The following is a 13,767-nucleotide window of genomic DNA, read 5'->3' as shown; positions in this document are numbered from 1 at the left end:
AAAATCTCCATTGGTTCCACAGGCTTTAGGAGCTGAGGGTCCTGAGACAGTCAGCTAGACAGGCAGACAGCCCTCCCATATTTAGCAGATGGGCCCCTAGCAGTTAGGAAAACTCATATCCCTGCTTACGAGTGGTTCATATAGAGATTGATTGATTGATTTACTATATCAGCCAATTAAAATGCACAGCCACACACCAATGCAATGGCAGGTGAGGAGATAAGTGGTTTCAGGACTATGTACTTGAAGGCAATATGTTTACCTGTCTTTGTTGAGGTAGGCCATGGTGGGCACATGGAGGTGGTTGAGCATTTCCAGTTTGCCCACGGTGGTCCAGCTGGACCTGTAGATGCACTCCTCTGGCAGCTTGATGGGGGGCAGACACTGGCTGGGCAGGGTCTTCAGGGGGGCAAACATGGAGCAGCCCACAAATGCCTGGCATAGCTCTGGCTTGTACACAAACGAGAAGTCCTGAGGGGAAGAGACAGGGAGGGGTGAGGTAAGACCATGTCCTCTATGTACACTGACGTAGTCCAATGGCTGCTACAGTGATATTTGACATTCATCCTTATCGAAACTACACAGCATGGTGAGGCTAAGGCACACCAGCAGTCCTAAGTTCAAAGACAGTTAGGAGATGCAGAGGAATGATCCATTTGTGGTCAGATAGGGGGTCAAGTTTAAATGTAGGGCCCAAAACCCACCTTGATTTCCTGCGGCTTGGGGCTGCAGTAGCCCTCCTCCACCTCAATCTTAAAGTGTCCCCCTAGGGACGAGGCACCGTCCAGGTTGGTCATGCCATGTCCAGCCTCTATGCTGCCATATTCCTTACTGCCCATGTTCATGGGGGAGTAGCCCATGATGTGCTGCTCCAGGCTGGGGGGAGTGGGGAACATCTGGTGCAGGTCTGCCGAGCCTGTAGGGGGGAGGGGGGGGGGGGGGGGTGTGTGAATGAATCAAGGTTCCCATTCAGTGACAACAACAACTGATGATCTGAAGTCTCAAAGGCAGCCGAGGCTCAACAGTTTGACAGTCTAAGTGCTGGGCAACAAGCAAGCACCTTATTTCACACACAAAGCTATAGACTAGTCACATAGAGAGGTAGATAATGAGACACTTGTTCCTGCCCCAAGGCTCAGAGCTGTCTGTTTGGAGTGGAGCAGGGACACTCAGACAGCCAGTGACTTTTGTAGAACTCTCATCGCCACAAGGGGGAGCAACATAGGTAAACAACATATTTTTGGTTGCGTATGTATCAAGCGTCTCAGAGTAGGAGTACTGATCTAGGATCAGTTTAGCCTTTTGGATCATAATTAATAAGATTCACAGGAGGTTGGTGGCACTTAATTGGGGAGGACGGGCACATGGTAATTTCTGGAGCGAAATAAATCGAAAGGTATCAACAACATCAAACACATGGTTTCCATATGTTTGATGCCCTTCCATTCGCTCCGTTACAGCCATTATTATGAGCCATCCTCCCATCAGCAGCCTCCACTGATAAGATTATTATGAACATGAGGACCTGATATTAGATTGGCACTCCTACTGAGATGCCTGATACATAAAGATCCTGGAATGCAAACATGTGCTGAGAAGAAGCTTCATGCTTCATTAGTGAATTAATTAGTATGAACAGTGTGTGCATTCCAAGTGTTATATGATGAGTTTCTGCATGGGTTTGAGTTGCCTCGAGCACATTTTCAGTGTATCATACTTAAGCCTTTTAAGCAGCAATCTGTGATTGCTACATCCATTTTTTGACTTATAAATTAATGATATATACCCATTGAATATAACTTAGAAATGCCTCATGAGCTTAGTTCAACTGTCGTACCCCCATCAGAACCCAAAATAGAAGCTTGTTTTAATCCGATGTTTGTAAACAAAGTAGATGTAAACAAACACTGTATTGCCTCAAAACATGGTTAAAACTATCATTTTGATATCATGGATGGTGAGTCCTTGCATCCATAGCTAAAGCAGTGAGAAGCAGTCTTACTGATGCAGGAGACTGGGTCCAAAGGGGCTGGCTTTGGTTCCTTGTTGCCAAATGTATTATCTGTTCCATTCACTGCACGTCTGGAACCAGGCTGAATATAAACAAAGACATGGCAAAAATATGATTAAGAACATTGAAGTTTATTCACAAAAACATAAACAATTAAATTACATGTCTCTCTTGCAAAATAGTTTATCTCAATGAGACTAACCTGTATGAAGTTTACATTAAATAACACAACCTAACATAAATCAATATTTTTTAAAATCTGAAACCTGAGGACAGTGATAGTCAGCAAGTCGATATGACGTTAGTTCCACAACAACAACAACAAAGCCCCTGCAGTGAGGGGTTGGGGAACCATGTTGGCAGGCTGTAACCCAGCTGTGACATTGCACCCCTCAGTGTATTGTTGCAGGGTTGGTGCCAGACAGTTTTTTTTTTTTTTTTTTAGTCATTTAGCAGACGCTCTTATCCAGAGCGACTTACAGTTAGTGAATACATATATATATTTTTTTATACTGGCCCCCCGTGGGAATCGAACCCACAACCCTGGCGTTGCAAACGCCATGCTCTATCAACTGAGCTACATCCCTGCCGGCCATTCCCTCCCCTACCCTGGACGACGCTGGGCCAATTGTGCGTCGCCCATGAGTCTCCCGGTCGCGGCCGGCTGCGACAGAGCCTGGATTCGAACCAGGATCTCTAGTGACACAGTTAGCACTGCGATGCAGTGCCTTAGACCACTGCGCCACTCAGGAGCTCAGGAGTTTCTACCCAGCTACCCAGTCACCAGAGAGAGCAGAGCACAGAGGGGGTTGGACTGTGACTGCTCTGTTCTGTGGGGGCCAGAGTCAGAACAGAGCCCTTTGGAAGCCATCATATCCATCTTTGGGGCTGGGGAAATACTTTCTGAATCTAAGGTTTACACAGGCAATCCAATTTTGATATTTTTCCACTAATTGGTCTTTTGACCAATCAGATCAAATCTTTTGCCAATAATTGGCCAACAGATCAGAATTGGGCTGCCTGTGTAAACACAGCCTATTACACTGCAATGTGTTGTTGGATGACGTGTCAACCAAAGCCGCTGAGGTACTGCACGTTTGCAACATTCTGGCTCACCAACACACACACACTCAGATGCACACACACACACACACACACACACACACACACACTTGGCGTCTCTTGCCAGGCGGTGCTCTAGCTAATGGGATATTCATTGTGGTTTAGTGCAGCGGGCAGGCTGTAGTGCTGGCAGGCCCCACTGACCGCAAGTTCATCCTCGTCACACACACACACACACACATGCAGACCCCGTACTGACCGTGAGCTCGTCCTCATCGGAGTTGAAGAGGTTGTCAAGGTCGTTGATGGACACGGCCAGGTCGGTCTCGTGGATTAGGCTAGTGGACGCAGTGCGTGCGTGTGCTGCTTCCAGTGCTGCCTCTGGACGGGGGAGCAACAAACACAGGGATTAGGTTAGTAACCCACCTCTAGCTATCTCTAACACTCCCATATATACCTCAACATCAGAGGCTATCAGTGTTACATGTGGACCTATTCCTGAGGCTTTATTCAATAGCTAGTAAACATGTGAGAATGCTCTCATACCCTGCTAAATCAATTCTAAATGAAGTCTGAATGAAACGTAGTAATGCACCTACATGCCTGAGGGATCTAGATAAGACTTTACCATTAAAATTCATATGCGCCATGAGCTATGGATACACCACACTATGATGGCTGAGACTGACTGACTGCATTTATTGTTGCTGAGAGAAGCCTATGACAGACAGGTGGTAAGCTACTGTATGGTTTCACCCCATCATCCAAGGCTGTCATAAGCCCTATTCGCACGGGACTAGTATTACTATAGAACGTTGGTTATGTAATTATTACCCCAGCATGTCTGTTTTTCCAGTGGACGATTCTGACGGAATTCGTTTTTTCTCATTCAAAATTGACCGTTATGACGGAAGCCTGGAGGTTGTTCTAGGAGTGAAGATATTTCAACTTCTCTAGGGATAGCTTAATATTGGCTTTCAGTTCGAAGAAAGTAAAACAAATATCAATAAAAACCATTAACTGTATGCAGACATATAATTAACTGACGTATTTGGCAATTTATAAATTAATTGGCACAATATCATCCGCTTAATCTTTCAAAAGAGAAATAGGCACTATGAAAGTTGATATATGACAAAACAGACCAATCATCTGTAGGCTACATGCATAGCACTTTGTTTTAAGAATCAATTTGTTCCCATGTTCTTACCTAAACTGGGTGCAGCACCTGTTAAACTCTGTAATATCCCTCAAAACACAGGGATGACGATTTGCACGGGCTTTATCAGAGGACCTGGGAGTTTCCCGAAAAACAATAGGTTCTTGGGGCTGGAATAATAACCTTCCCGCCAAGTAATAATTACCGACATGGCAGATTCGGACGGGACTAAAATGACAGATGTGGTGTTTTGTGCTCGTGCATGTAATTACATTACCCGACCTCCCCCAGTAAGTAAAACTAAAGGCTGTTACTGCTGTCACTTAGGTAGGCTGTGGACCCAGGTAATGACAGCCATGTCCCTGTCATCTAACAGAGCCTAGAGCTGCACAGTACAGCAGAGACAGACAGAGGATCCTTACCATCTGATGTACCTGCTGCTCCATCCTCCCCCTGAGATAGAGAAACAGAGAGAGACAGAGACAGAGAGAGAAACAGAGAGAGAGCCAGAGACAGAGAGAGAGACAGACAGACAGACAAAGAGAGAGATCAATATTGTGCACAAAACAAATGCAAAGAAACAAAACCGATAGGATATAGCTGATCAGACACAATCAAAATATATTGATAATGGATAAAAGGCAATAGCAGATACAGTCTATATGAAACTGCAAAGAAAATAAAACAATAAACACAGTCTAAATAACATAACAAGAGGGACATCTCCTGCCTAACTGTAGAAAGTACACCGGAGCCTCCAGCCCGAGAGCTGGGCTGCTCTGTCAGTCTCAGTGGAGAGTAGGTTTATTTTAGGCTTCAAAAAATACAGAGAGAAGAAAGAGAAGAGAGGAACAACGCCTCTGTACTGACTATCTGACTGTACTAATGAGATTTCCAGACAAGGCTCCCAGTGTATGGGAGAAATGCCATGGCCGCCTGGGCCTGGGAGGGAGCCCTAATACCACTACACTTTGTCAATATCTCTCAGGGATAGGGCTGTGTGCTCTTATGATGGGGCCTCTGTGTACATGGCAGGCAGACAGGGAGGCAGACACTCAGTGTGCGAGCAAATGTGCTCAGGGAATGGTTGGGGCTCAGGGAATGGTATGTTCCAGTAGCCATTGAGTGGGTGAATTCTCTCTCTCTCTCGCTCTCTCTCTCTCTCTCTCTCTCTGTCTGTCTGTCTGTCTGTCTGTCTGTCTGTCTGTCTGTCTGTCTGTCTGTCTGTCTGTCTGTCTGTCTGTCTGTCTGTCTGTGTAAAAGGCCTTTAATCTGTATAATTTGAAGGCCTGCTGCACGCCAGCAAAAACAACACAAGCCACAAACAAAAATCCTATAACGCATTAATGACGCCAGCTAGCCCCTTATCAATAACTCATCCTTGGCTGGAACGCTGGAGGCCTTTGTGTGCGTGTGTTGGTGTTTGTATAGATGCGTTCCAGCCTTGTGTCACACTGCCCTTACTATTCCAAGGCTGTCCGCATGAAAGAGTCCTCTCTCGTTCCTTCTCCCCCCCCCCCACCCCGAGGGGTCAGGCACGTATTCAAAAGGTCCTGGCTCTACCATTTCACTCCAAATAATGCGGACGCGGAAGCACTAATGACATGGCGACCTCGTTGTAAAGCAGAGGAGAGGAGCCTGTAGCCACTGAACAACATATAGTAGAGGCAGTCAGTGTGGTGTTCATATTGTGCCCCATGTTTTCTCTGCTGCTGCTGTACGCCCAGCTCCACTGGTAAGTGAGGGTGCTGTATTGTTTCATAGGCAGGGGTTTCTAGTGGTTCAACTAGAGCACGTTTGGAGCTTTGACAGCATGCCAACCTCCTGAACACACACAGACAACTCAGGGGGTGGGGAACATAAACCAATTTGGCAAATAGCACTGCCTAGAAAGTCTATGGCACACACCCACTCATGAACACACACATAAAAGTGCACAAAAGATAGGCTGTCACTTTGCAGCGTCATCAATGGAGTGTGAAGCATGACCAAGGGGGGAGGAGGTAGCTGAGGTAACACACCGAGCGCTCAGCAGACTGTGGCTCCACTGCTCATAGTGGCCACTGGGGGACCTCCTGTTATAGAAGCAGCGCAGCAGCAACTGCACACAGTACAATACCACACATACAAACACACAGTACAATACCACACACACACAAGGGAGAAGAAAAAATCTCAGCAGCCCTCGTGAAATAAAACAAAAAAGCTATTTTAAAAATGCACGGTTCAGTGAGCCAGGTTTATTTGGCCTGTTAAAGCCCCAGCCAGCCTAGCGCATCACTCCTCCTCCACGCCAGCCTGCTGCAGACATGCAGCCTCAAAGGCAGACAGGCAGGGAAGCAGGCAGGGCCAGGGAGGCTGACTGCCAGGCAGCTCACTACCATCCCCACACACTCCCCCCTGTCCTCCCCCTGCTCTCCCCTTAGTGCTGGCGGCGTTTCCACAGCTAACAGGTGGTCCAGGTTTAGAACAGAGAAACAATTTTAAGACAAGACTGAGCCCACAGGGTATTAGAGCGAGAGTGAGAGGTGGGGCAGATAAATTAAAAGGGCGTCAAACTATTTTGGCATCTCTCTGATGGGATAACAATGGGAGCTGGAGCTGGCTTCCTGAGCAGTAGATTTGGTGGAAAAAAGAGGACGGAATACAGCTAATGACACATTTACAGTGCAGGATTGCTGACGCCTTATCTTGTCACCCTAAACCAAACCCTTCCTGCTTCCTGACCCTAAAGGACGTCACAAACAGTGGCAGGTTGGAGGCAGCAGCGAGGAGAGGAAAGGATTTTTCTCAGCCGCCCCAGTTACATTTTTAAATGTACATTTTAGTCACTTAGCAGACGCTCTTATCCAGAGCGACTTACAGGAGAAATTAGGGTTAAGTGTCTTGCTCAAGGGTACATCATAAAATTCAAACCAGCAACCTTTCGGTTAATCTTAACCACTAGCCTGCCTGCCGCCCCCAGTTGATCAAGTTGTAACTTTAGCCCTACCTTGTGTTTCTTCCCGGGCTGGCGTTCGCCACCCGTCTTGTCCTTCTTGTCGGAGAAGGAGAACTTGACATCCCCGTCCTCGAAGGCGTAGGGGTCCACCTCGGGCTCGTGGTCGTCATCGGTGATGGCGGCGGCCAGGTACTGGTTCCTCCGCTGAATGTACATCTGCACGCGCTCCTCAGACACCTTCAGAGGCCGCTTGGATGTGGCCATCAACCTGGGAACAGGGGACAGGGTGAGGGGACAGAATATTCATTATGACAAATAGGGTTACAGAGTACAGTAATTTACTGATAACAGAGTGGGATGCAGTTATGCTGTTTGTTTAGGCCTATATGGGTTATATGTTAAATAAAATAAATATGGCTGTGCAGATCATCTATCAACATTGTGGGGAGGTAGAGCATATGAGAACATTTTAATCCGTTGCTATTCATGTCTCTTTTTCAATGTAATCTGTGAATAATTTTTTATTGACTATGGGCCTGTGTTCCAGTTGTTGATGTTGTTGTTCAGATGTTACTAGACTGAATGAGCCCCGCTGGGGCCCTCTGAGGGGGAGGGGGAAGGGGAGGGGGAAGGGGAGGGGGAGGGAGCTCATGTAGGTCCCTTCTCTCTCTCTCTCTCTTTCCCTCCCTCTCTCCGGCCAGGCTGTGATGCGAGGTGACAGTGCGCAGTGGCCCCAGCCAGAGATTAGCAGCCATTCAGAGCTGCTTCCCGGCCGCCAGGATTACTCCCTCCCTCCCTCCCCACCTCTCTCCGCACCAGAATAGCCCTGCAGTCCATAGCCCTGCCCACAGCACTGTCCAGCATCCATCCCTGAAATTGCATAACCCCTCCGATAATTCCCAAGACCGCCACTGCTCGGCCCGGACGGACGGCTAGCCTGCCTGCCTGCTCTCCGGGCCCACCCATCCATAGTCCATCTCAGCATGTCTCTGTCTCTCTTTCCATCCCTCTCTCCCTCTACATCCCTTTCTGCTCCCTCGAGTCCACTTCTATATTCTCCCTCTCTCAGTGAAGCGACACCTCTGCTCTGACATCAAGACTTCGAAGATGCCACCCTCCTTCACGTGTTCAGGGTGGAGAGGAAGGAAGTAGGGGGAGTTGTAATGGAGAGGGCGTAGATGGATCCATTTATTTATATAACCCTACCTCTATCCCTCCATCTCTGGGGCCCTGTGTGTGTTTGTGTGTGTGTGTGTTGGGGGGATCAATAAGCTCTCTCCAGTCTCTGCCGCAGTGCTGGCCATGCACATTAGTGATGTCAAAAGGGCACATAGCGAGAGATGAACATGCCGTGTGCGCTCAGCACCACCACAGAACATTCTAAGGCAGGGGGAGGGAGGGGAGGCCCGGTTGTGCATCACTGCTCTTTCAATCACTTTTTTTTCTAGAATGTTGGAGGTACTCAAAAAGGGGCCCGTCTGTCTGTATGCCAGAGGGGGTGATGGGAAGGGAGGGAGGGTTGGATGGCCAGTGAGTCAGTAAATGGCTGGGGGCCTCTAGCACCCTCTATGGGCAATAGTGGGTGTTGAGTGGTTAAATTAATGGGGAGATAAGAATTAATGAACGGGGATAGACACTCACTCAGTGACAGACACCACCTCCTGTCCTCCCGATGCCTCGTCTCTCTCCCTGTCCCTCAGCTTGTCCCCAGGCAGCGTTGGCGTGGGTATCGCGGCCTCTTTCCTCCTGGGCAGGTTGAAGAACCTCCATGGCGCCGGAGAGCCGTCCTCCTCCAGGTTGACTGCAGAGCCTACGTACACGGTGGGCTCCAGGGTCTCGGGTGGGTAGGCCGTGTGGGGGTGGTGGAAGTGCTGGGCCAGGCCATCCAGTCCACGGGGGTCCCCCTCGCCACCCTTCTGCTCTGCCAGGCAGGGCTCCGGGGGCGGCTGGTAGAAGTGTTGGCTGTGGGGGGTGGAGGGGTTCTTCAAAGAGCCGTCCCCTGTCTCCTCTCCTCTGTCGCGCTCACAGGGGTGGGGGCTGAGGGGAGGGGGCTGGGGAGAACCTGTCATCTCTGAGGAACCACCGGCGCTACCCACCCCTCCGTCGTGCAGCTGGGGGGGTTTGGTGACACCGTCGGCAGGGCGGAGGCCAGGGAAGCGACCCCCCACCTGCTGGGCCCTCATGGCCAGCCTCTGGCCCGCCACCTTCGTCTCCATGGTAACGTTGTCGCAGGCAGCGCTGCGGTGGTGGAAGGGTGTCTGCGGCCTCTTGGTCTGCTTGTCGCTCTTCTCTGGCTTGTCACCCCCAGCCTTGTGCTTCGTGGGTGGCTGGGTGTGGGTGGGCTGACCTGCTGACTGGGGCTGGCCCGGGGTGCTGCCACCTCGCTGTTTCAGGGCTTTATGCCTGGGAGGAAAAAGAGGAAGAGAAAGCATGTCATTTACATGTCTCACTGCAAGACATAAATAAACAAATAATAATGCCATTCGTTCACCTGTGTTAAGGTTGTGCATTCATTAGCTCAATAACCATTGTTGAGCAGCAACTCTGATCTAGCTCAATCAATTACCAAGAACAAACTGATCTATAGAACATTTAAATTCAGACTCAAAGTCAGGTGTATGAGATTTATGCATTTATGCACATTTATATTGAATTCATATTTAATGCTGATTTATATTGAAAATATATTTAATGCTGATTTATATTGACAAAATAGTATGAAACACATTCATTACTTTTATTCCCAATTACATATAGTAAACTGTTGATCTTTCACTTCCTACTTTCCCATTTGATTTGTGTTAAAAGTCAATGTAGCCAGTCAAAGGACCAATCTGGCATGGCCTTATCTGGATGAAGCACGGAATCAATTAAGTGAACAAATGAGTTCCTCTCAAATCTAATAAACTCCTCATGTCATGCTGATGCTACTCTAACAAACATTTTAAACTGATGTTATTATTCTGCATTCTATTGGCCTCCTAACCACAACCCAAACCATGCATCTTGTCTAGCTCACACCCACTAGAATAGAGCATTCCCCCAACGCTGTGTTTATTGGGGAGAAAACTGAGTGAAGCATGTGTGCCCTACTGAACATGACCCAGGTGGGAAGGAGACCTGTTTCTGGTTGGGTTTAAATGGTCTGGAATGTGTTGTGGTGGTCCCCAGCCCTCAGGCCCCCAAAGCCCTCTAGGCTGTCGTGTGACCAGACCCCATAAAGGCCTGGCTGAGTCACACTCCCCTGCTAACCAGCCTGTCTGCTACTACTGCCCCTGGCCCAGTGCATACCACCACCTCCACCTCCGCTGTCAACACTCAAACACACACACTGTCCCCAGTCTAGGCCAGGGGACAGGCGGCCACTAAGTTACCTCATGTTTCACTGTAAGGGGACCGAGGAGCAATAAATCCAAAGCCAGTCTATGACACTGGCTAGTGGCTGTGGAGGGAGGAGGGGGATGAGGGGGGTATACTCAGGGTCAGGTCGGCTAGAGGGGGCACTGGGATGTTATTTGGCCGGTGGTCTGTCAGCATGGTAATCGCAGGTTGCTCTTGTGGTTGTGGAGCAGGCAGCATGTTGAGGGAGGGAGGTAGCTGTTGTCCTTCGCACTACTTCACAGGATTATAATAGAACCCTGCTGCTTAACTGTCAGCAGGCAAGACGCAGCAAAAACAATATGCGGAGTGGGTAAACACTAACACTCTCACAGACACACACACACACAAACAACTTCCTACGGCCAAGCCGATGGCCATTAGAATTCGTGCTGCACACACAGGAATTCCCTTTTCAATGTCACCTCCAGTAGTCTAGGTCAGGGGTTCTCAAAAAACATTTTTTTCTTTCTTTACATTTAATTAGTTTTCATGAATATTACTATATAACAACAACAGATTAAACCAATTTTGGCCAAGGGATCTGTGGAATAAGTTTAGAGGGTGTAATACAATACTTTATTAATTATATAATAATTAATAATTATTATCTACAATTTATGTTCTTAAAGGTCCAATGCAGCCGTTTTTATCTTAATATCAAATCTGGATAACAATTAAGTACCTTACTGTGATTGTTTTAAATTAAAATGGTCAGAAATAAATAAAAATAGCTTCTTAGAAAATAGCAATTTCTCAAGCAAGGATTTTGCTAAGACTGTCTATGAGTTGTTTGAGTGTAGAGGGGAAAACTGAAAATGTGCTTTTATTGGCAGAGAGGTTTGGAACTGTCTTTCTTATTGGTCAATTAACTAATTTACTGTATGGTGATGTCACCATGGAAGGCCAAAACTCACTCCCACCAAAACAGGTGGAAATGTCAGGCTGTCTTTTCAAACAGCTCGTACACTAAAAGGGCATTATCATCATTTTCACAATTTCAAAGTATTATTCCAACCTCATAGTGTGGAAATATATATAAAACACAGGAAAATAGGCCTGGGAGGCTCACAGGGATATTGGTATCCACATTACTCCACCAATAATACATTTTTCAACTCAATACTTCTTGTATTTACATAAATGCACTGTAATTTAAGCTTTAAAACATACAGTTTTCTTTTTCAATTCTTTTGAATTGCAGGATATTAGCTTTAAAGCTGCAACAACAAAAAAATTCTCTGCCCCATGACAAAATGTGTAGAATTGCAGAAAATCTGCTTGAAAACTGCAACAATTTTTCTCCAATGCTAAGAGATGGGCCTTTAAAATGTTCCTTCCCAGGGCTTGGTTCATCCAGCCATGCACTGCCAAAGTCATAGTAAAACTCCTTGTATGCTATTTTTCTCTCACTAGAGTTGGTGTTCTGATTATGAGGGGGTCTCTGATGAATTTGCTATCACAAAAGGTGCCCCAAGCCCAAAAAAGTTTGAGAACCCCTGCTCCAGGTTCCCTCCAACCAATTAACAGCTCTAGCCAGACTTCCCCAAAGTCAGTTCTCACATCCACACATTAACCCACTCTAGACGCAGCAGATCATTTGTAAACATTAGGCTCTACAGACACTCTACATTTTTAGAGCATCCATCTCCCTAAACAGGTCTTCTAGAGGTCAGACTGGCCTCTGGGTCTCTCCCACTGCGTCCCTGTACACAGCCTGCCTTCCCTCACACCACCAGTGGCGAGCAAGGGTCTCCCCCTATCTATAGTGAAAGTGCTCCTCGAGCAAAAACACACACACATACACAAAGCAAACTCCCAGAGCGAGAGCATAAAGGTGCAGTGTCAAGCAGCTATTTCAGTGCGAGCTGCAGCGTGACGTGTGTTTTAGCCGCTGTGTGTGTGTCTGCCAGGAGACAGCAGCGGGACATGCTGACTGCAGCCTTTCCCCTTCAGAGAGAACACACACATGCTCGTGCACACACACAGGCGTGCACACACGCACACAGGGATGTGATATTGTCTGTCTGTGTCCCAACCCCAAACAGAAACAGCCTTGCCACAGTCAACCTCACATCCACACAATAACCCATTCTAGACGCAGATCATTTGTCAACATTAGGGGCTACAGACACTCTCCATTTTTAGAGCAGGCCTTCTAGAGGTCGGACTGGCCCCTGGGTCTCTCCCACTGTGTCCTAAATGACACCCAATTCCCTACATAGTGCACTACTTTTGAACCCTGACAGGGTTGTCACTTAACAGACAAATAGAGATGAATGTCATATGTATTGAGATTAAAATACATCTCACATTTTAGACTGACGTGTCGAATGTTGTTTTGCTGAGTAAGACATCCAATGAGTAAGACTTCCTTAAAAGGCAAGCTTGTGTCTACACAAGAAACTAGAAGTATATCAACTTACAGAGGGCTTAGGGTACAGGTCCTAGACCAGAGGAACACAAATAAACCAATAAACAAACATCATGCATCATTTACCTGGAGCAGTTGCAGTTTGACCTGTGTGTTGATTCTACAAAGTCCCAGGCCCCTACTTTCTCCATCAGCTCCTCCTCACAGGTACCGTTGGCTGTCGCTGAGAATTTACGCCTGGACAACACACACAACCATTGAGTCAAAACATGAACCATTTGTCCATTACTTTCTTACTATACTTCTCTAAAATATCAATTTGGTAAATGAAGCGTCATTGTGAAGGCATGTGCCTGTTATTTGACAAACATGTTAGGCAATATCTACCACAACGCGCGTGCACACGTTGTGGTAGATACTGCATATTCCCTCTAGGCTTCGTTGAGTGGGTCTATGGTGTGGTAAACATGTATGTGTGTGAGCATGTGCTTGTTGACAGTGTGTGTGACCATGTGTTTGTGTACGCCTGTTAGGGCTGCACAATTAATCGAATTCAGATCGAAATCGTAATATTGACATGTACAAAATATCCATAATGCAAGAGCTCTATATCTCATGCAATATTTTAAATGCCATTCAGCCATGTGTAACGTCCGTTTTTATAGTTTACTCCATTTGTCGTCTCTCTCCCTTTCTCCTCTTGCGGCAGCTTCCCACATACACCAATCCCCGCCTTCTGCCACTCAATTCCTTCTCCTCGCTGTTAGATTCATAAGAAGTTTGCATGCTGTTCTGTTAGGTCAAATGCTGTCAACAGATTGCTCCAAACAAGAACGATGCTG

At 47.2% G+C, this 13,767-nt stretch overlaps 1 protein-coding gene across 2 annotated transcripts in view; it reads right to left on the bottom strand.

Moving 5' to 3' along the window:
- LOC311142374 (mediator of RNA polymerase II transcription subunit 13-like) overlaps positions 1-13,767 on the bottom strand; it is a 130,411-nt gene that overhangs the window by 16,824 nt on the left and 99,820 nt on the right. For both annotated transcript variants that reach the window (XM_084178020.1, XM_084178021.1), the window contains exons 8-15: positions 13,052-13,162; positions 8,815-9,576; positions 7,225-7,441; positions 4,655-4,685; positions 3,333-3,454; positions 2,003-2,093; positions 705-916; positions 263-471 (exon numbers count right to left, since the gene is read on the bottom strand). In XM_084178020.1, the coding sequence (XP_084034146.1) occupies positions 263-471; positions 705-916; positions 2,003-2,093; positions 3,333-3,454; positions 4,655-4,685; positions 7,225-7,441; positions 8,815-9,576; positions 13,052-13,162 (1,755 nt within the window). The remainder of the gene's footprint in view (positions 1-262; positions 472-704; positions 917-2,002; positions 2,094-3,332; positions 3,455-4,654; positions 4,686-7,224; positions 7,442-8,814; positions 9,577-13,051; positions 13,163-13,767) is intronic.

The sequence above is a fragment of the Coregonus lavaretus genome (genome assembly GCF_964263955.1).
Source record: "Coregonus lavaretus genome assembly, chromosome: 15".
NCBI lineage: Eukaryota > Metazoa > Chordata > Actinopteri > Salmoniformes > Salmonidae > Coregonus > Coregonus lavaretus.
The sequence above is the reverse complement of the archived record's forward strand: the minus strand, read 5'-3'. Positions and strand labels throughout refer to the sequence as shown.